Source organism: Marmota flaviventris, chromosome 8 (genome assembly GCF_047511675.1).
Source record: "Marmota flaviventris isolate mMarFla1 chromosome 8, mMarFla1.hap1, whole genome shotgun sequence".
In the NCBI taxonomy this organism is placed as follows: Eukaryota; Metazoa; Chordata; class Mammalia; order Rodentia; family Sciuridae; genus Marmota; species Marmota flaviventris.
In genome coordinates, this window is record NC_092505.1 from 24,287,254 (window position 1) to 24,311,325 (window position 24,072).

At 33.6% G+C, this 24,072-nt stretch overlaps 1 protein-coding gene across 2 annotated transcripts in view; it reads right to left on the bottom strand.

The window, feature by feature from the left end:
- Positions 1-30: 30 nt before the first annotated feature.
- Cxadr (CXADR Ig-like cell adhesion molecule) overlaps positions 31-24,072 on the bottom strand; it is a 60,741-nt gene continuing 36,699 nt past the window's right edge. The window contains exons 6-8 of one of the 2 annotated variants that reach the window (XM_071615120.1): positions 23,462-23,600; positions 22,227-22,410; positions 31-354 (exon numbers count right to left, since the gene is read on the bottom strand). In XM_071615120.1, coding sequence (XP_071471221.1) covers positions 313-354; positions 22,227-22,410; positions 23,462-23,600 — 365 coding nt within the window. In that variant the 3' untranslated portion in view covers positions 31-312. Of the gene's footprint in view, positions 355-18,191; positions 22,411-23,461; positions 23,601-24,072 lie in introns of those variants that run through there. The other variant, XM_027929267.2, reaches the window with a different exon arrangement.

The following is a 24,072-nucleotide window of genomic DNA, read 5'->3' on the forward strand; positions in this document are numbered from 1 at the left end:
CTTTAATTTATTAATCATACCCTCCCATAGGTCACATGCCAAAATCGACATATAAAAAGCCTAAAATTTGTTAGTGGTAACTAATTGAAAATAAATAAAATACCTTTTAACTATCACAGTCACTATACATATGATTTTTCTAACCAAGAATTCGACCTGTGGTAATTTTGATATGACATTTGACTTACATGCCTTATACCTTTACATAAAGCAGAAATGTTCTTTTGGACACTTTAATGTTTAAGTCTTTACTAGAGGTCTAAAATAAAGTCAAATATTACAGTACTTCAGATTCTTCAGTAGTCCTTCTATTTATACCACTGTAATCCCATCAGTCTTGTAAGTGTACTTGAACTACAAAAAGAAAAAAAGAGACACATCTATTAAGAGTTTGGATATTTTTTTCCAAAAGTAAGTTTTTAAAAACTAAGATCAGCGATACTTTTCCCATCACCCTCATCTTTAAATTTTTAGTATTAAATTAGTTGACTTAATTATGAAAGCCACGCATTGGATGGCCTTAGCAATTCCAAAAATTCCTGTTGTCATTTTTTTAAATTTGTTTAAGTATAGAATACAGAAAAGGACAAAAATCGTAAAGGTGTAGCTGAATTTTGTGAAAATATGAAATCAGTTTTGACGGAATTTAACTTTATGAGGAAACATTTTCAAACTGTAGAGACTTTTCTAGTCTTAATTTTGTTCTCTGTTAAGCAATAAGCATCTTATATTTCTAAACCATAATATCTACTTTTTTTCCCCTGAAATTTTTTCCTAGTAATTGGCATCACAGAGTTTTAAAATAAAAAACAAGTTTAGCTGTCATTTATCTCACTGTTTTCTTTTAGGTCCTACAGAGTTTTAGGGTGATAATGAGAGATTTTGGTAGACAATTATTGGAAAGTTTCAAGTATTTTTATTACAAGATTTGGCCAGTATAATTTATTTTATTAGTCTGCTTACGTTGTAGGTATAAGTTCCTTGGGAAAATTGGAAGCATAATGGCCAGTATAGGAATGAAAGGGTTTTTTTTTGTTTTGTTTTGACACACACTTCATAAACCATACTATTTCTTCCACATCAGTACAAACTTTAAATTGCTTCATTGGTGCAGACAACTAAATGACAACCTCTTAAGAGAAAATGCTAATTCCGAGTTTGACTTCATCTTAGGTTACTACCTGTTGAACATTTTGCCTTTTATTATCTGTCTATCCTTCACCTTATTCTAAAATTTTATTAAAATCAAAATAATATAGAAAACCTTCATCAATATAACTTTTCCAGTCTGTTATTAATGAAAGAAATCATCACTTTCTCAGCTTTTGGATCTTAATTCTAGTAAACCTGGGGTATAAAAGTTTACCAGACATCCTCCTTACCACCACCACCCCTGTTTTTTATTTGCAGTACTAGGGATTGAAGCACTCTACCACTGTGCTTCATCCCATCTCAGACTGACCTGGATTCTGATACACTCCTGCCTCAGCCCCCCATCTGAGTAGATGGGATTACAAGTATGTGCCATTGCACAGTCTCCCCATCTCTTTTTAAATTATACAGAATAGTGTACCAAAACCCTTTTTAATGGAAATTAGGACTTGGAGTTCATGTTTCTAACCCCTTCACACAATTCCAGGACTGCTCTAAATGAAGACATGGCTGCATAATTACAGCTTTAAAATATTTTCAGGCTATTTCAAGCAGGAGTGGTTGTGACTGAATGCTAAAGATAATTTGTTTTAATTCCCCGTTTTATATTTGTAGGCATAACTTCAAAACTCTTAAATTTTAAAGGTTAAAATTGGACATGGATGTTTGAAAAGTACAAATTCTTTTGGTAAGTTCTAGTGCCTTAATACTAAAGTATTTATTGCTTTTTTTAGCATAATATTTATCTTACCTTTTCAGTAAAATATGATTTATAAGCTAAAAGAAAGCATTTATGTTGAATTCTACTAGGCCATCATGTTTTGATAATTTCTTACTTGATTAAAAAACACACGGACCCCATACATTTTACCTGGCAGAGTAGCCATTCTATTCATTTTACCAATAGTAAACTGTAAACTTGTTTTTATTACTATGTGCCAAAATTTTGTTCAATCCTCATAATAACTACCATTATTTTCCTGGTTCAGCTAAGGCCTCCTAGAAAAGTTAAAAATGCCAAAGATGATAGAAAGCTAAGTAACAATTCCTGATTTAGAAACAAGCTGGGTTTTTTAAAAAAGCCAGTGCTCCTGCCTTGGCATCATATTGTTTATTATCTACAAAATTTATCAACTCTTGAAACTTGTGGGACTGTTTAATATCAGATCAATATTTCATCCAGAGGAATGAGAAGTTATACTCCATTTGTGTACAATGTCAAAATGCATTCTACTATCATGCACAACTAGTTAGAACAAATTTAAAAATAAGGTTCATCATATTTGGGAAAAAAAAGAAAAAAGGACTAATACAAAGGCTATATTGAATGAGAGTATGAGACACAAAAGTGTCCATATTACTAATAACAGATCCTTATTACAAAACACTCTGGTATTTCTGGAAAGGGACTAATAACTTGATAACAATTTTATTAACTTAAAACCATAAATCAAATTGCAGTATAGCCCAGTGGACAAGAATTGAAATAAGAAAGCCAACTCTATAAATGATTCATCAAGGGAACTAGTAATTCCTAGAGATCTAGTAATTTTTGTAATATCCAAATTTATCAATCTTTAACTTATTTTTTTAAGTTATCAAGTATTTTGTGATTTAACATTGTGCAGTTTCATCCTGCTTATATTCCAGTGGGTGAAACAATAACACTGAAGTTCTTAGGGAAACACAATATCTCTACATTACAGATGGCATACATGGTATTGACATTGTTCTGGCAAGTTGTCACACAAGCACAAGGAATAGGAAAGGCTCATGCAATTCCAGTTTAAAATGTGTACACTTTATCAATGCAGAAACCATTACCTTCCCAATTTCATAGCTTTAGGCCATCTTCCAGGATTCTTTCATGTGTAATTTTTAAAATAACATAAGGACCCAAAATGGAAACACAGCTGGACATTGTGGCACATGCCTGTAGTCCTAGCTGCTTGGGAGTCTGAGATGAAAAGATCACTTGAGCTGGAGAGTTTGAGATCAACCTGGGTAACAGCAAGACTCCCATCTCAAAAAAAAAAAAAGGAAACACACTTAACCCTTAGGAAAAAGCATTAGGATTTGTAGCAGATACATCATTGCAATAGAGTGATTTGGGATTTATTTCTAAAGCACACAATCAGCACAAATAAAAGTATTGAATTCCTTTCTTTCTACTCTCAAAAAAGGAATATCTAGCTGGGCATAGTGGCACACACCTGTAATCCCAGTGACTTGGGAGCCTGAGGCAGGAGGATCACAAGTTCAAAGCCAGTTTTAGCAACTTAGCAATACCATAACTTTGTGAAATCCTGTCTCAATTTTTTTTTTTTTTTTTAAAAAAGGGAGGTTGGTGATATGGTTCAGTGGTTAAGCATTTCTGGGTTCAATACCTGATACAAAATAAAAGGACTATCTAGCTACAGAAAGGACTTTCATATGAATTGGAAACATAATCAATTTAGCCATAGCATGGCAAAAAAAAAAAAAAAAATTACCATGTTTTTATGTGTAAAATATAAAAAATTTGTAAAATATAAATCTACAAGCTTAAAGTTATTTCAACCTATGTTAAAGTTTTAATATATTATTTCTGGACATAATTTTAGTGTTCTGGCCAATAAATATATCCTCTTCACTAGAAATTAAATACAAGTTAAAATAGAGTTGGTAATCAGAATAATACCCTTCATTTAAGAATACCCATTGTTGGGGCTAGGGATATAGCTCAATTAGTTGAATGTTTGCCTTGCATGCACAAGGTCCTGGGTTCAATCCCCAGCACCACACACAAAAAAAATAATACACATTGTTTAAACATAATACATTGTGTACATGTATTGGAACACTACATGGTTTCCCACAAGTATGCACACTTCTATGTTTTTATCTATCAGTTACAATTAAATTTAATTGAAAAATAATAATCTCATTGTTGGCGAGCATATGTGAATAAGTATTCTTTTAGTGTTAGTGGAGATTTAAAGGTATATAAACTTTTTGAAGGAAGTATATGCTTTAACCAAGCAACTGTACTTCTAGAAACTTGCCTATGGAAGTACTCAAATAAGAGGGCCGGTAAATATGTTTATTGAAAAAAATTTTGGGATGGCAAAAATAAATAACCACCAAGATAAGAACAATTAAATAAAATATGCACATGTATTCAGAAATACTGTGGAAAATACCATGTAGCCATGGAAAAAGGAGAATATAACAATATATAAGGACTTAGAACAAAATATTGCAAGTGGGACAATGAAAATGCTATGTCTAGAATGATGTCTATATACTATCAGAAGAAAAAATATCAAGTTTACAGTAGTTAATGTCTCAGGCAGGGCAAAGGGGACAAGTGCAGATAATTTTATTTTTCTACTTTACATTTTAATCTTTAGATTCTTATAATGAGCGTTATTACTATGTAACTAGAGAAGACAAAGACATTTTTTGAAATGCTTAATACAAGTTCAGTGCATTTTATTTTTAGAAAATGCAAACACAACATCACTGAGTAGCCTATGGAAATACTTTCACAAAGATACAAAAATTGGCATGCAAGAATGTTTTATGGGGCTGGGGCTGGGGCTAAGAGATAGAGCGCTCGTCTCACCTGTGTGAGGCACTGAGGTCGATCCTCAGCACCACATAAAAATAAATAAATAAAATAAAGGTATTGTGTCCATCTACAACTAAATATATATTTGTGATTAACTTTTTAATCCAATGGTACAACAGTAAACAGTTTCCCTTCATTAGTATTTTGCCTAAAACATACAGTAATGGCATCATCTGACCCTAAAAAATATTTTTAAAAGAATGTTTTATTGCAGCATTTGTGACAATAAAAGATTATAACTCATTCATACTATGTAAGAGAATGAATCAATAAAAGAATGCTTTGTGTCTACTGAAGTGAAAAGATGTCCACGATATTTCATGTGAGAGGTGAAACTAGGTGCAAAAGAGGAGGGTAATAATAGTTATAAATTTATTGTAGAATGAAATGATTAATGTAAAACTGCAGTACAGTAAGTATTAAATGCTGCATGAATTTTATTATGTTTACAGAAGGGGTGAAAATGAGTATGATAAGGCTAGTAATAGAATCCACCTACATTTATCACAGGCTAATGTTACCATTATGGTTCATCTGTGTACATACAAATAAAAAGCATTTTATCTAGTGAATTAAGTACTGCTAAGTGCTTTTCATTTTATGGTAAACCTTTGTATATTAATCTTTACAGATGAGGAAATTAAATATTCAAATAACTTGCCCCTCATGCTCTAACCCAGCATTGGTATTTCAGGACATTGGCTTTTAGAAGCTAGGTAGAGGGTTGTGAATACAGTTCTTTCATTGTTAGTAATGGTTACAACTTAAACTGTTAATAATAGTGAATGATCATTATTTTTGTCATTTAGAAAGCAATAAAATAGATACTATTTTGGTATTTTCTTGGTTTAGACCAGATTTCAATGAAAAGAAAAATTACCCATAAAAATTACAAACCACAAGAGGGCATCAGATATTGTTTTCCAACTTCAAAGCTAATTGTTGGAATAGTAAATTATATCAATATGAAAAACATTAGTGGTGATACTCTGAAGCACTGTGTTTTCAATAGTTTTAGGATGCTGTAGTTATTATATATCATAAATGTTTCTTTATTATTTTTTCTATTAAAAAATACACAGAAGCACAAAGGAAAAAAGTAAAAATTACCTATCATCCCTTCAGAAAATGTAGCTACTATTAATATTTTAAAGAACAAAGGAGCGTTTACTTCTATATGATCTTGCACTGTGTGTTATGCTATGAAAAATATTAATTTTATGGTTATAATTTGAAAATATGGAATATTTTTATATAACTGATTTCTTTCTTAAATTTGAGTTTTCATAGTATTCATATATATGTGCCTTAATTTATTTAGTCAATCTTTACCAGTAGACACTAAGCTATAGATCTCTTTTGAAAAAGTCTTTTCATCAAGTATCTCAGTATATGCCATCTGGGGTGAATGGGGATTATTCCTTTAAGGTCCAGAAATGAATGGACAAGTTGATCTCATAACAACTGCAAAATTTTTTCAATTTACTCATAGAAAATATATGTATAATACATTTATTAGAGTCAAATTAATATGTAAAGCTGTAAAATTCAACAGAAAAAATAGCCAGTGTGATTGTTTGATTAAATTCAATGGGAAGCAAACATTGTTTTGCAGCAATATAAATCATCCATCAAACACTTCTAGAGAAGAGGTAGTAATAAAATATAATGATCAAAAATGAAAGAGTAGCTGAGGATGTAGCTCAGTGCACTTGCCTAGCATGTGCAAGGCCCTGGGTTTGATTCCTGGCACTGCAAAAAAATAAAAAGAAACTACTAAGTGAAACCTATTTCATGTTTCTTTTGTCTGGTTAATTGCAACCTGTAATTCTTTCTGCTAAAGAGTGTAAGAGAGGGGCTGGGGCTATGGCTCAGCAGTGGAGTGCTCACCTAGCACGTGCGAGACCCTGGGTTCGATCCTCAGCCACATAAAAATAAATAAATAAAGTATTGTGTCCAACTACAACTAAAAAATAAATATTAAAAAAAGATGGCAAGAGATTAAGAAAATTTCATTATGATAATCAAATCTTTCTATAAAAATTCTGATAGACTGCATTGCTGAATTTTTGCTTGCTGTGTATAAATGTATTCCTGATGTTTACAATTTTTTTGTATCTTTAAAAATAACTACACCTGTCTAGGCTGGCATATTAGTAAAGCTGCCATTAGGTGAAAAAAGCACAAATATTTAGGACATAAGGTGAATAAAAGGGTGGGGATGTAGCTCAGTAATATAGCACCCCTAGGTTCAATCCCTCTGATAAAAGTGAGTGCCCAGTGATAAGATAGATTGTATTTTAAAATTTGATATTGGTAACTAAAAAAGATTATTTAGCTGAAAATACCATATCTAGAGAAAAACAAACATAAGTTAAAATGCAGGATGTGACAAAGATTTGCCATGCAGGTTTACACTACAGTCCCTCTTCCCTGACACAATCAGGCAATTAAAAAAAAAATGTAGATGGGGATCCATTAGATACAACAAATTCCTTAAATATTTTAAATGTTTAAACACATCAATATAATTTTAGTCACCAATTTTTGTTCTACAGATGCTCCTTATTATCATGTTACATGCTGATGAACCCATCATAAGTTCAAATTATCAAGATTTTGAAAAGGCATTTAATATACTGAACCTACTCAACACCATAGCTTACCAACATAGTATATTATAAAGCATCATTTTGAGACCCCAAGGCTGACTAACAGCTGTGGCTCACTGCCACTGCCCTCCATTGCCAGGGTATCATATTGCATATTGCTAGCCCAGGGGGCAGAAAAACATTTTAATTCAAAATATAGTTTCTGCTGAATACTTATCAATTTTTGTGGGTTTTTGTTTTTTGGGGTTTTGTTTTTTTTTTTGCCTATCACTTTATGATGACACCATCATAAAGGATGCACCATCATAAAGTTCAAAAGTCCTAAGACAGACCACCATAAATCAGTGGCTTGCTGTAAAGAATGTTTTGGGTCTGGGCATATAGCTTAGAAGTACAATGCTTGCCTAGTATGTGTACAAGGCCTAGTACTTCAAGTAAAGGGGGGGTGGGGGGAGGGTCTGTTGTTAGAAGTTTATCTGTTTTTTTCTGTAATCTCCATCCATAACATGGATCCTCACTTGAAGTTTGGTTTCTTTTAGGTAGAGTGAAAATTTAATATACTTTTAAGGCAATATGACAGCACAATCATGTTCCCCCACCCCCAGTGCTGGAACCAAACCTAAGACCTTAAAGCACTCTTACCACTGAGCTATAGACAGCCCCATTCCCAGAATCAGAATTTTATTTTTCCTTAGATATGTTGTCTTCAACATATTTAGCATAGTTGATATGTACTATTTACTTATATTATGTAATTATAACAAGTATAACAATCACAAGCAACTGGTACCAAAACAAAGGTTACTTTCGTTATATACACCCCACTGAGGCCACCACGGATATCAGAAGAGTTGGGTTCCTAACACTTGATGTGTCCAGGGTAGCAATGACCATGTTTCAAATAGGGGACAGTAGGCACCAGTTATGGGGGTCAGCTGACCTACCAAAAGCCTTCTCTCTGGCTGGTTTTGGCAAAGGGAACTGTGAGAGGAATGAAGAAATCTTACACTATTCCATTCTTTCCTATCAGTTTTCATAGGGACTAGTGCCAAGAACTCAAGGTTCCTAGGAAAATAGTAGACTAGAAATCAGGAGACACGGATTCTGTTTCTAACTATGTGACCTTGGGAAATCAAAACTTTTCTGGATCTTGTTTTTTGTTTTTTTTTTCATAAAATGATATTGAACTAGAACAGTATTATATAGTAGTTTTTGTTACTGTATCATTCTTAGTGATTTCAACTTCTCTGTATCTTGTTTGAAAAACAAACCTGCCTCTAAAATGCCATCTTTCATCAAGTAAGCATTTTCTTTCCAAAGCATTTGTTCCTACTCTAGCTTTGTCATCTTGGGAGCAGGAATTTTAATTTTTACATTTGCAAGTCCTTCATGGCAAAATCTGAGAGTCTGCAAGATAATGACCAAGGTAATGAAAGGATGACACAACATGTACATTAACCTCTGCCACAGTACTCTGTTCTCTTAAAAGATTATCTTCACATCCCTATTACGGACCAAAACAAGTAAGATAAAAGCTAAAGCTTCATCTTTAATAAGAATCACCACATATTAATGGCAAACACCAGCCAAGTGCTGTGCTGGGCACATTATCGTATATATATTCATGAACAGCTAGTTACTTATCTTCTCAATGGCTGAGCCAGGATCCACATTTCCTGATCCCTACCTCTTAACACTTATATTTACTGCTTCTAACTGAATCCTTTGTAAGTCACAGGCAAGCATAAACCTTTCCCTTCCAAGTTGATTGCATTTAAAAAACAAAAAAGCCAGGAATAAGGCCAGGTGCAGTGGCACACATGTGTAATCCCAGCAGCTCAGGAGGCTGAGGCAGGAGGATTGAGAGTTCAAAGCCAGCCTCAGCAAAAGGGAGGCATTCAGCAACTCAGCGAGACCCTGTCTCTTAATAAAATACAAAGTAGGTCTGGTGATGTGGCTCAGTGGTCAAGTACCCTGAGTTCAATCCCAGTACTGTAATCCCCACCCCCCAAAAAAGCAAGGAATATGAATTTCTCATTGCAAGCCTTGAAAAACTCCAACTTGTAGCATGACGAAGCCCTTTCTAGCACAGCAAAAACACAACAAACAAGTTAAGATCTAGGTGAAATGCTACACCTATAAGCAGCCCTAATTTCCTTGGAATCCACTGCAGGGTTTTTTAACAGATGAGACAAGATCTTAATGTCTTTTTGGTTGCTTCTGTAAATTGTTCTCAAAGGATCCAAAAGGGATTCTCATGAAATAATTGGGGGTAGTTCTGAATTTTTAAAACAATTTTCTTTTGAGCAAATGGGAATGGAAGAGATAACTTTATTTCTTCATTAACATCTGAGTATTTTAACATTAAAATAGTCTTACTTTAATTCTGCAGAGCCGAATGAATTTTAAACTGTGTCAGCATACCAAATCATCTGTGGTTACTTTGGAGAAGACACTGTATTTTAAATATTGCTTTGGTACCAAAGTAGATGTTGTGTGAACACATAAAATGTCCCCTCCTAGTCAGATTAAAAGACTGGTGAATGTTGGGAGATAGTAGTTTTCAAACAGTTTACTGTTTTTCACTCAGTTTACTGGTTTTAACTATATCACACTCTGTCCTCCCAGAATTGTAGGGTCATTCTTCTGTTCCCTAGAAATGTTCTTATTGTTGACAGTTCTAGGACTATGTGAGAGGAAAGATGTCCTACTTAGCAATATTAGAAGAGCACAGTGCCAGCAGCCAACATTCAACTTGGAATAGCGTATGACAGCTGACCTAACACACGTGACCTAGATGCATCTTCTTTTTAAGTGTAAGAAAATTTATTTTCTTCATTAGTTTAGTACTGATTCCATAAAATTGTTTTAGGTGAAAACTCCTACAGCTTGGAAAAACAACAACAACAACAAAACGATGAATGAATGAGAGACACTGCGATGTGTTGGGGATAATGTGACAGTAACTTAATAAGTACATAGAACAAAGCTGTTAGAATTATCAACAAAGTTTACTGAGAATCTATTATATATTGAATATTTAGGTGTAAAGATGTCTCCACCTTTGAGAAGTCTGACATCTGCTCAGAGAATTGAGAACCTCAGTTTCCTTGAGGGTACAAGGAGGGAGAAGTCAGATTGAATCAGAACAATATGGAGGTAGCTTCTTCGGTAGTGGGATTTAGGGAAGAATTAGGATTGTGTGGTCAAGAAAGGGCAAAACCATAAACAGCAAAGTAGAAATAACAACCTGAGGGGGAAAAAATTAAAACTCCTCCAAGTTAGCAGAATAATCATACAAAAGAAAAATGGGCAAAGGATACCAAACCAGTTCTCCAAAATAGAAATACTGTTCAGACAAAGGAAAAATTGATCAAGTGAACAAATACATAGAATTTTAGACCACAAAATCATTATCTCCTGAGATCAGGAAAGATCAGAAATTTGGGTAGAGTATTGATAAAGATTGGAGATAAGCACTCTCATCCACTAAGACCATAAGTTTCTACCATACTTTAGGAGAGTATTTTTACAATCAAAATACTGTACTTATTACCTCTCCTTTCAGGCATTTATCTTAAGATGTTTTTATATATATGTAAAATGATAGATTTCTTTTTTTTAAAGAGAGAGAAAGAGGGAGAGAGAGTTTTTTTTTAATATTTTTTTTTTAGTTTTCGGCGGACACAACATCTTTATTTGTATGTGGTGCTGAGGATTGAACGCAGCGCCGCGGGCATGCCAGGCAAGCACACTACCGCTTGAGCCATATCCCCAGCCCGACATATTTCTTTCTAAAGAAAAAATAAATAAATAAACACAGGTATGTGCAAGTGTTAGGGCAGAGTAAGTATGAGAGTGGAGTCAGTTATAAAAGTGAAAAGCCAGGATAAGGTTGGGACTCTAGGGACGAAACCCAGGAGCACCCTACCACTGAGCTATGTTTCCACTCCTTTTAATTTTTTTTTTTTTTTTAATTTTGAGGCAGGGCCTCCCTAAGTTGTCCAGGCTGGCTTGAACTTGCAGGCCTCCCTTAGCCTCTCAAATAGCTGTGAGTATAAGTATACACCACTGCACCCAGCAAAGGTTTGGACTTTAAAATAGAAGTTAGGTAGAAAAGCTTTTGAGCAAGAGAGTGCACATAATGTTTCAAGAAAATAAACCTGGAAGCAACAGTTTTAATCAGCTTTCATCTAGGAGAACTTATGTCAAATAGTCATCTATTTGCTTCTATAACCAGGTGGGTTCTAATTTCTAAAGTGGTCCATGGCCACTTCATGTCTTCCTGAAGTCACATGCTTCCAAATTCTCCATAAACAGTAGAAAATGAGTAGGAAAGTTTGTTACTATTTATAAAATAGAAGGAATGAAACAAATCATGCCTTTATACACTTTTATCGAGCACTTACTCTTTGCCAGCAAAATGTACCATGCCCTGAATAGGCCAAGCCTAATGAATTTATGATCCAAATCTTACCAGCATTCTCAAGACCATTCCACTGGAACTTGTCTGTCATGAGTGATTTCATTCTCAAAATAGTTTCTTTTCAGTTCTCTTGTGCCCTGGGTACTCACTTGGGTTCTCATCTCACTCTACACACTCATTCTTGATTATTTAATCCTTCTTATGGATTTAACCTGTGTCTTTAACTTTAAAAACCATAATTTTTCACCTAACACCTTTAAAAAAAAAGAAACAAAAAGCCCAAAAGATAAATGTTGATAAAAATATGGAAATTAATGGAACCCTTGTACACTTTTGGAAATGTAAATTGATGTAGCCATTATGGAAAACAGATCGGATGTTCCTCAAAAAGGTAAAAATAGAACTATCATATGATCCAGAAATCCCACTTCTGGATATTTTTCCAAAAAGAAAATGAAATCAAAATCTCAAAGAGATATTTCCACTCCTTGTTCACTGCAGAATTATTCACAAGAGCAAAGATGTGGAAACAATCAAAATGTTAATACACTGGATAAAGAAAATGTAGTATATGCATACAAAGCAGCATTATTTGGCCTTAAAAAAGAAATGTCCTTCATATGTGACAACATGAATAAACCTGGAGGACATTATTCTAAGAAATCAGTCACAGAAGGACAAATATTATGTAATACCATTTGTATCAATTATATAAAAAAGTCACACATACACACAAATTGTAAAATCATGGTTGCTGAGAGCTGGGGAGAGGGAGAAATCAAGAGTTGTTATTCTACAAGTAAAATATTTCAGTTATATATAAAAGACAATTAAGTTCTAGATAACAGCTGTACAACACTTCCTATAATTAACAATAGTATATTGAACACTTAAAATGTTGTTACTACAGTGACTTCATGTCAAGTGTTACCATAACTGGGATGGGGAGGAGTGGGGCAAAGAAAAAAAAAAAAAAAAAGAGCCAGACTTCACTTTTCTCCTTACCAGGTTCCTTCAATTGTGGTGTACAGATCATTGCATCAATAAAAATGTAGCTTGTCTAATTGTCTGGCATGTTTCGAAAGCATGGTCCCCAACATAGCAAGGTACAGAGGTAGGCTTTTAGGCAGTGATGAGAGTTATAACCTTATCAGTGGATTAATCTGTTTGAAGGATTAATAGTTGGGACTATTGTGTGGTAACTACAAGTAGACTGGGCATGGCTGAAAGCTGCAGGTCACTGGGGGTATCCCTTTGGAGATTAGATCTCATCCCTGGCTACTGGTTCTCTCTCTGCTTCATTTTTTTTTTTTTTTAATGCCATGAGCTGAGCAGCTTTCCTCTTTCACAGCCATTTGCCATGATGTTCTGCCTCAGGCCCTCAATGGGGTTGGCTGACCATGGACTGAAACTCTAAAATCATGAGCCCAAAATAAACTTTCCTATTCTACATTGCTCATCAGGTATTTTGGTCTCAGTGATGAAAAGCTAACATAATGTTAATGGGAAAAATCATATATACATATGCATATATGTATAAATCATATACTCCAGTGTCTCCACCTACATACTCTAATATAAACTCCTCAAACTCAATATGTTCCTTAGCTTAACTTTCACACATTAGAAGAATCATAGCTCTAATTTCTTTGGTTCAAGTCTGTGATTCACCTGCCAACTATCATCTTCCCTAGATTCTAACATTTTACATTTTACATGTTGCAAGGTTATAACAGGACTCTTTCTACTTTAAAATGTACTAATCCTATCTTTCCCACCTCAATTCTCTACTCAATTGCTCCAACCAAAAACCTAATATCCCTTCATCCTTCATGAGCAATCCATTCACGTTAACTTTTTAACATTTAATAAATGTTCAGGAAAAACTCAAAAACAACGTGTCGTGTGTGTGTGTGTGTGTGTACAGAACATTCCCAGAAGGATAAAATACGATTGATCATACTTTTCACAATATATTCATACTTTTGAATTTCTGTTCTGTGAATAGATAACCTATTAATTAAATTTAAAAAACAATTTTGTTATGCCTTTTGAAGGGCAAGTAGTAACAGAAGCTGAAAACATGAGTGGGGAGGATAACTTACATTCCATTCTATACTTTGTGCATTATTACCTTTTTGAAATATTAAAAAACTATAGAAAAATATTTAAATCTATAAAGTTAAACCTATGAATAACTTTAAAAACTTCTTGAAAGCTGTCCTTCCCTGAATAAGTTTCACCATGTCAGCAAGACTCATAAAAAGAAGTTCCTAACCATCCTTTGTCACTTGACAAGCAGATGTGAGGTTTAAAAAGTGTATTATAGTCATCCATACTTGAAATATAAGCAGGATACTCCTAGAGTGAGAAGGAGACAATTTAAGGTCATGATGTAACTTCTGGTGTTGATATTTTTTTTAAAAAATATTTTTTTAGTTGTTGATAGACCTTTATTTTATTTATTTATATGTGGTGCTGAGAATCGAACCCAGTGCCTCACACATGCCAGGCAAGTGCGCTACTGCTGAGCCCCAGCCCTAGCCCTGGTGTTGGTATTTTTATTATATCACTGAAAATTAAACAAACAGAAAACCCTCTGGGTATGTGTTCCACACCAACTTTCACTATTTTTAGTCCCTCTTCATAATTTGTACTCAATTACTGTTGAGTTGAATTGTCCCCACCATCCTAAGTTCCCATATTGAAGTTTTAATCTCCCCAGTAACTGAAAATATGATCTTATTTGAAAATAAATTTGTTTGTTACTGATACAACTTGTTAAGATCAAGTCATTAAGGTGAGTCCTAATCCAACACAACTAGTGTCCTTAAAAGGGGGAAAATTTGGACAACTTTCATAGAAGGAAGACAGTGTGAAAAGAAACAAGCCATCTACAAGCAATAGATCCTTCCCTCACAGTCCCTTGGAAGTTACCAACCCTGCTTGATTTTGGACTTCTAGCCTCCAGAACTGTAAGACACATTCAATTTCTGTATCTAAGCCACAAAGTTTGTGGCAATTTCTTATGGTAGCCCTAGCAAATTAATACAATTACACATAGAAATGACCTGTAAATGAACAGTCATTTCATATAATTTGCCATTTTAAAAGACTTGAAAATAACTGATACAATACTGTTGTTTTTGAAAACTAAAAATCTTCTAAGAAATGGTGTTTTAGGATATCTAAGCAGGTTTCCCTAATTTCTGATACCAAAAAATATTACTCTACAAAAAATTAGGCAACAGTGTTTTTTTCAGACATACTACAAATATAGTCAGATATGTTTGCAAGAAATAAAAATATTTTGCCATTAGTGACTGAGCTTGGAAATCAGTTATCTGAATTTCTTAAATCAGTCAGAGGTTCCCAAAGTTGCAGATATTGAAATAATCTGGCAGAGAAGAGTTATCACTGACTTCTCCCCAGACCTACTCAGTTGTAATATCTAAGGAAGTCTTTAGAACTGTAAGATACTTCTCCAGATTTTGTAGTAATGAATCCTATTTTAGTGACAGCTCCTATTCAATCAGGTCACCCCATTCTATATTTGGGCAAGTTCACCTTTTAAGCCAAGTATAACGTTTTCCCCCTATGTGTATTTACTCACCCTTTTTCCTCATGAAATCGCCTTTTAGAGACCAGGTCAGGCATTTTGCTGACCCTATGACACCTAACTTAATAAATGAATGCCTAAGTGTTCATTTCCTTATTAAATATCCATTCAACATTAACTATGCAATTTGCAAGTCATATGGTCAGGCATTGGGGGCTGAGGTACATAAACCACCTTCAGACTCCTGAGAGGTATATTAAGCATGTGGAACAATTAGAATGCCAAAGACTTTTTGTGCAATAGAAGACTTCATTGGCAATGAAGAGGGCCCAGAAGTTCCCCTGCTTTAGCTATGTGCTCAAGAAGCAGAGGTGTGAATCAGGAAAAATGACTCAAAAGAGTGTTTGAATTTAAAAGTTGCAGGGCAAATATGCAGTGGGCAAGAAAAAAAGAAAAGGATGCTGCCTGGTTGAAGAAGTTGCATGTTCACAGAAATAAACTATAGCCCCTTAGCTATTGAGTACGACTATTACCCAGTTCTATGTGGAGGTATGGAGAAAATAAACCATAGAGAAATATAATGAACTGTGAGAAGCATTTTGTGTCATGTTAAAATGATCTTGTCTTTAATATGATCATGTTTACCTTTTAATACAATCTATCCACTAGGACTGGGAAGAATGGCTGAGGACAAGCCAAGATCATAACAGCTTCTAATACATTGTTTGGAATTGACAAACTCCATAATTTCCTGTATTTTTCTCACCTCTCCCATTCACCATTACAGTCAGAATTTTCATAGCTCAGCAATAACGAAGAAACTGATCAAGAACTTAGTCCTTGGTTTACCTAGACTGAATATTTAATTCTCAGCTTTTCATTAGCTTTAGAGATTCTTCTTTTAATAACCATGATCAAGAACATAATATCTTCTCTTTCTGTGGTTACCTAGGGCGGCAACTCTTTTCCCCCCATAAATAATTAATAAAACTAAAATTTTTAGTAACTTAAAAAATAATTTAAAATTTAAAAATATAATTTAAAAAAATATCTAACAGTAAAGTGCATTTGATTTATACATCAGAAGCTTAGTTTCGAGGACTAGTTTCCTTATCTTTTCATGGCTGTCATGATTGCATCTTAAAAATTCCATTTAATTATGTATGCCTCTGACATACACTATAATGACAAATTACTTCTTATTCAATGTCATCTCAATTTAATCAGCTTTGCTATTTGTTACTTAATGAACCAGAAATATGATCTGGTATAGAGCTACGAGACTTTTAACTATGATCTAAATTAATGGAATTAAATTATACTCAGTAATTTCACTTAGCATATTTTATTATATAATCTTGATTCTTTTAAGTCTCTGTCATTCACATTTCAGCTATCAGGAATAAATACAAAGAATTTTCCTTATTACACTAATTCTACCTCTTTACAATTTTCTAATGTCCTGTGTGGTTTGGTAAATACCCTTGTGATATAGATATTTTTATCTATGTTTTAAACACTGAGAAACTGAAGTAAAGCAACTAGTAATAAGCAATTTTCAAACACTTCTAAGTCCTGTGCTTTTCATTTCTTAATCCCAAAGTAGAAAAATTTCACATTAGTGAAAGCCACTGGCTCTCAAATGGAAGTGATTTGCCTACACTGGGGGCACATTTTGACAATGTTTGGGGGCACTTTTCATTACCGCAATTACAGGAGTAGAAACTAGGGTGCTACTAGCATCTAGTGGGTAGAAGCCTGAGGTGCTGCTAAATATCCTACAATTTACATTACAAATAGTTCCCTACAACAACAAAAAAATTATCTAGCCAAAAATGTTGGTAGTGCTGAGGCTGAGAAAACCTCATATGAACAAAGCCTTCCTGAAGATGTCTTCTTACAGAAGCATTATTAATATTCCATCCTGGGTTGTCCTGAAATCAGTGTTTAAAGTCAATCAGAATAGCTTAATTTAAACTACAATGAGATGTTGCTATGGTCTGAATGTTTTAGTTATCCCTAAAACTCTTATGTTGAAATCTTAATACTCAATGTGATAGTATTAAGAGATAAGGGCTTTGGGAAAAATCAAGTCACAAGGGTTCCACCCTTTTAAATTAACATCCTTACATAAGAGACTTGAACCTTCTGAGGACACAGGAAGTGGTGCCATTTTTGAAGGAGTGAGCCAAGCCCCCACCTGACACTTAATCTATGCATGTCTTCCTTTATGATATTATGTGTCCCAGCCTCCAGAACTACGAGCAGTAAATTTCTGTTCTTCAGTCAGGCAACGCAGCACAAGCCTGTAGTTCCAGCACCAGCTAGACTGTGGCAGGAGTATTACTTGAGCCCACAAGTTTGAGACCAGCTTGGGCTACACAGTGAAATCCCATCTCAAAAATGGAAAAAAAATCATGTTATAAATTACCCAGTCCAAGAGATTTTGTTCAATTATGCATTTAATACATAAATGTGTGCTTATTTTTAATTCAGCTGAAAAACTGAATTTATATTATAAATTCTGAAATGACATAACTTTGGAGGGTCCATCTCAAATATATACCATCATATAAAGACACAGGGGTGAGAAAATAAATATGTATATTTGACACATATTCACTGATATATGGTTGTTACAATCTTTATTCTTCCTGTTTAAAGGATACATGGGGGCCGGGGAAAGGAAACCTCCATGTAGAAAAGTAGGAAAAAAAAAATAACATATTGAAGCTTTAGTACACATTTTGAAAAAGGCATAATAAAGCCACACCACAAGGCAGAGAACTGCTTTCTTGGTTTTATTTCAAAAGTACACAAGGTCACAAAACTATAAGAGCAAGTTCTTGGTTTTTTAAACAAGTTTTGTTCTTACAAATTTCAAAATCTGCACCATTGGATATGTAAGCCAGAAATTTTAAATACAAAATCTGCAACTGATATTACCAATGCTCTATTTTTCAAATGTGAAGTGTCAAAATAGTTCTCAGTAGTACAAGTGTATTTACCATTAAAATTCACAGTTAGGGACAAGAATAAGTGCATCAGTGAATTGTGGTTCTCTTAATACTTGTGTTGTTAAAACAAGCTGGCAGGAAACAGAGCTCACTCTTCTTTGATGGAACCTTTAGAGTCCATGATGAAAACCAAACCCAACTTATAATCGATGTCTTCTTAAATTACAAAATAGGATACGTATTTTGTAAAATTGGATTTTAATTAATAATAGACCAATGTTAATATCCATAAGATAAATGATCAGCCTTCCCTTAAGAGAAATAAACAGAACCACAATTCACAGAATTTATTTATCGTTCTTCCCTGCTTCTTCTATAACAATTATGAAAGGAGTTTGTGCTCAGTTATAGACTATTTTAGTATTGAAGCAGGCAAATAAGTATGAAATCCTATTGCAGAATATGTTGCCTTTATTACTAGAATATCCAAAGGCATTTGAAATATTAAAACTTGCCCAGAACATTTATACTAGTGAACACGGAAATGTTATAAAGATATATATATATACATATATATATATAATATATAATGTCACAAGCCACTGAAAATCTAAAATTGTGCCAACATTTTCTACAAACTACTCCATATGTGACACACCAAAGCATTAACCACAAAAAATATGGACTTTTCCTGTTTACACTAGAATAAGGCATCTGAAAGCCCTAAACACTGTTGAAATGAGAATTAGAAAAAAACTATAAACATTCACATGTAACTTCAAACTTACATGCTGCACACACACAAAAAGAGACTGAGAAGTTATTTTAATAAGCCACATATTACAGAATTTGATAGCCAAGTTCATGCAATGAGTTTTTCTTATATTTAATCAAAATGTTTACTTGCCCCTTTACTTGATCCAAATTTCCAGGACCCATTCTAAAATTTTTAAAATTATCTAACAGAAATCAGATATTCCTTTGTATCTGTAATCTATATGGATTTTTAAGTTTTCAATTAACTTCCCCCTATGATACACTCAGGCTGTGTTTCTACTGTAACAAATCCTTGGCAGACAGCTTAAATATAAAGAAAATTTGCCCACAATAACTGGTGAATATAATCAATGAGACTTTTTTTAGGTGGGGAGGCTTTCTAACACTGGTCAATAATAATAAGAATACCTATAAACTACTCCATATTCAAAACACAGAACCATATTAATCCACAATATCGTTTCTCTTCAAATTATCCAATGTAACTTATTTAAAAGATGGTACTAAAGTCTCTCAGGAATAAAGTGGAATCAAACAGTTTTGCTTTGAAGATGCAGTGTTGTCCTTGACTGATATTACTATGCTCTAGTTGAAATAGTTTAATAATTTTTTTTATTGAACTATTTGATCACATGAATAGTAATTCTAGAATAAATAGTTGATATCTGGTTCAATTAAAATTTAACAGTGAGAATTATTTGGGAAATTACTAGTACTATCTGACCTTTAGATCAAGTGAAATTTACAATAAAAGTAAATAAAGAAAATATTAAGCCTAAAACTGAGCTGGGTCCTCTAAACCTAATCATACCTGAAAGGTTTGTTCAGGTTACACAAGTGATTTTTCACAAGCTTGTTTTTTGGATTACAGTTGCTATGGATCTAAACTAAACTACTTTTTGGAAGAGATTCTGATTTACTTACAGTTAAATCCAATACAGAGTTTAACATAAGGAAAACCTTACACAGGTATACTCTCCATAATAATTTCTACTTTGATTAATAGCATAATTTTCACTATATGAAAATCAGAAATAGGACAGGCCAAAAATCTTTTGTTATTAAAGTCTGTGTTCTGTTTTAGTCTCCTAATATCTTTAAAAAACAAGCCAAACATCTAGCATTCAAAAATAGTTACTGTTTCAAAATCAGAAACACAGTCAAAGAGTATTGGGGATATTAAAGTTTTTAAATTTTTATGAAGAACACAATTATTGAAGTTACTTTGAAAAAGAAAAGAAAGGAAGAGTCAAGATTCAAAGAATGAGGGTAGAAAGGTGTCACAGTGATGTGTTTTCAGAAACAGTACCTTCACCTCTAAGCACCTTTCAGGTAGGTGATAGCTAGCTCATAGGCACCAGATCATAATAGAAATCAAATTACCCAAAAAGGCACAGATGAAGATGTTAACACAAGTATAAAAAGCAACTTTATGTAAGGTTAAAAATCTACTTAAAATGTTTCCAAATATGTAAAACTGTACACTAATCCATTATGCAGACATTCAGCTTAAGTTTACCATTAAAAAGTATACACAACACTCTTCCTAATTGTGAATACATGCCAACATTAATTCATAATGTAGCATTTACCACCACAGCACCCAAAGAGATTAACAGAAACCAACTCCCTACTAAAATCTAGGGAAAAGGCTTTAGAGCTAATGAAATAATTTATTACAGACCTTATATACTATAAAACTGTTGGCTCATTCTACTATATGCACATTCCCTCACAATCTTAAGGGAAATACAATAAATCCACTTTCTTCTACTTAAACATTATTGAACACATTTGGCAGGCAGGAGTACTCCCTTTACTCCATTTTCTTTTCTTTTAAGAATAAATTGCTTTCACAAAACTTAAGACTCAAATTTTTTCAAAGCTCAACTTGATTTGCTGAAACTACACGATGACATGTTTGGCCACACAACAGCAACTGTACATCCTCCAAAGTCTGCAGTACAGAATTGATGGAGGATCTTTATTTGTGTAAAATGTATTGAATTTCTGAGTCTATGATGAAAATACCCTCCAGGAATTGCATTCAAGAAGGTAAGTATATATAATATGCATCCCAAAACAAAAAATACACCAAAACAAACGAAACACCACTTAAAATTTAGTATCAATAATTAGGGAATTTTCATTTATAACTGTCAAATAATAAATGAATTACAACATTATCTTATTAGAAAAACATCACCTAAAGTGGAGAGCCAGTTTTTAGTTGGACAATGTGAAATACATCTGGATCTGGTCACCACATGCAGATGGCCATAGGCCTCAACGCATCAGACCATTCAACACTTAAAATCTGCCCCTACTATTAGACCAATGGTGCCAACTCTATATGTAGCTGAAGCAAATGTTCTAACTGAATCTGTTGATGCTTCTGTTCTTGAGCATACAAGAGAGGTTATGATGGCCCTGTTGCCTATAGCAGTCTATCAATTAAAAACCATTTCCTACCCAAGGCTTATGAATAGCTTAGCAGTAAAACTAGTCATTTCTAAAATACTGTAGTGTTTTCCATTATTGGAGATATTCCAAACATCTTTAGCGTTTTCAAAGAGGCTAGAAAAACAAGTATAAACATACATGAGTATTTTTGCCATGGGTATTTCTTTACTAATTTGGGAGACATTGTTGAGTCATAAATAAATGAGACAAACATCTTTAAAATAATGGTAGAAATTAATTACCACTTTCAGATGATTCAAGTATCAATCTAGTATGCATGTATGTTTACAAATTTCTTCACCTGTGATTTAATATTCAAAGTGCTTATATATTAATACTCAGATACCTTTGAAATCAACCTCTTTTAAAAAATCCACCTTTTCCAGATGATGAATTTGTCTTTACTAACTATATTAACTTTATTGTTTCAATATAAACAAACAAAACTTTGTGAAGCATATTTCTTACAGTTTCTGGTTAACTTTTTTTTTTTTTGAGGCTGGTAACAAAATTTAGACTAGAATAGGTTTTAATATATCAAGAGAAGAAAAGAAACACTGAGAACAAAGAAGAGAGGTAAGAGGCTCTATACTATAGACCCGTCCTTGCTCTGTGCTGGAATCATCACAGGAACCGCTCCCATTCGACTTAGATTAGGGGCAGCTACCTTAGCAGGTGGAAGAGTCGGACTCTGAGGAGTACGTTCAAAGTCTTCGCTTGGTACTTGATTATACTGAGTCTTGGAATATCCTTCCATGTTGGAAGGAGACATGGATCCCAGGGATGAATGATTGCTGCCAATGTAGCTTCTGGCAGTAGATGTTCGGCTTTTTGGAGGAGGCACATCTTCCCTGGAAAGCACAGTCCACAATGCAAGTTAAATAAACAAGTTTTTAAAAATCTACTGTTGTGTAAGATATGAATCATGCGGAAGGGCCTCTATTTAAATACAAATATATAAAATTTGTGTCACACACAGACACATGCACACACAAAAAAACATAACAAGGTATAATGTCATGAACTGTGTATTTGAGCCTAACTGATCCGCTTTATTGATTAAAGAGTGTATAATTTCACAACATGAAATGTGATTTCTACACAAATGTGTATGCTTTTATAAGGCTCTATTTATTAAATCTTGAATAGCTCCATATTCTAGTTTCTATGATGAAGAGGATCTAATTATAGTGATATAATACTTTCTAAAAGTATTAACACCACAGATATAAATTTTATCCCCTAAAAAAAGGAAAGGGAGGGAAAAAACCTTTTGGCTATGAAAGTTGTCTATCTGAAAACCTTGCAGATCTAAATCTGTAAAACCTGGGAATTGAGATTTAAGAATTTTCATATCAACTACCAACAAAGGACATACATCTGAGTAACTTTCAGTGTACTTTAAAAGTATAAGTGCTCAAACCCCACCCCAGACCTACCAAATGCAACTTTAAGGGTGTTAAATTATGTCCTGTATTATTATTTTTTAAGTTCCTATAATCCAATATGTTATCTACTGGTTAGAAAAATAAAATTATACTACCAACAGTTCAACAAACTATCCATATCACTTTATATGATTAGGTCAAACCTCAACTTCTGCTCCATTTCTTAAAACTTCATTCCTGCCATCTTATTGTGAAAAGGCAGGCAAGGTAGTCTTGATATTTTGCAGTAGTTCTCAAAATGGGGTACAAGAAAATCTGGGCAGAGAATAATGAAATATGGTTGGGCCAGTGTATTTGAAATTCAAAGTAAATGCTCTGAAATGTGTTATGGGAGGAGCCAACACTTTCACTCAATTTTCAGAAAGAAATAGCGTGCTGCAGATGCTTAAGAGAACTAATTCTTCAGAGATACAGGTGATATAAATCTGTCAGGCCCCTCTTTTCATTTAATTACCTGATATCATGGTGAACTTCCTTTTCATATTTTTCTTCTCTGCGCTTTTTACGACAGCAAAAGACGATGAGACTAATGAGCACGAGCGCAAGCAAAATTCCTATGATAGCTCCTGCAATTGTTCCAGCTCTATTTGAAGCTAGAATGAGATGTTAATAAGAATACTTAAAAAAATCTATTGATATGGAAAATGGGATATATATTTATACTAATTGATTGATTTTGTTGCATATATTAACTTTTAAGAGACAAATTACTTAGCTATTTGTGATCCAGCAGGAAAAATCTATTAAAAGACTTTTCTTCTGAACTGTATATTTCCAGCATAAAAATGGTAAAACCAGACTAAAATAATATTCAAAATTATCTTTGTTAGCATATAAGAATGTTCTAACTGGGCATACTGGTGCAAACCTGTAATCTCAACTACTTTGGAGGCTGGAGGATCACAAGTTCACGGCCATCCACGAAACTTGGCAAGACTGTCTCGAAATAAAAAAATAAGCTTGGCTGGGAATGTGGCTCTTCTTAACATTATTAAAAAGATGCAGGTTTTATCAATAAAATGTACTTTCCCTCTCCATGGGTAGAAAAGGTAATAACCCAGCCAA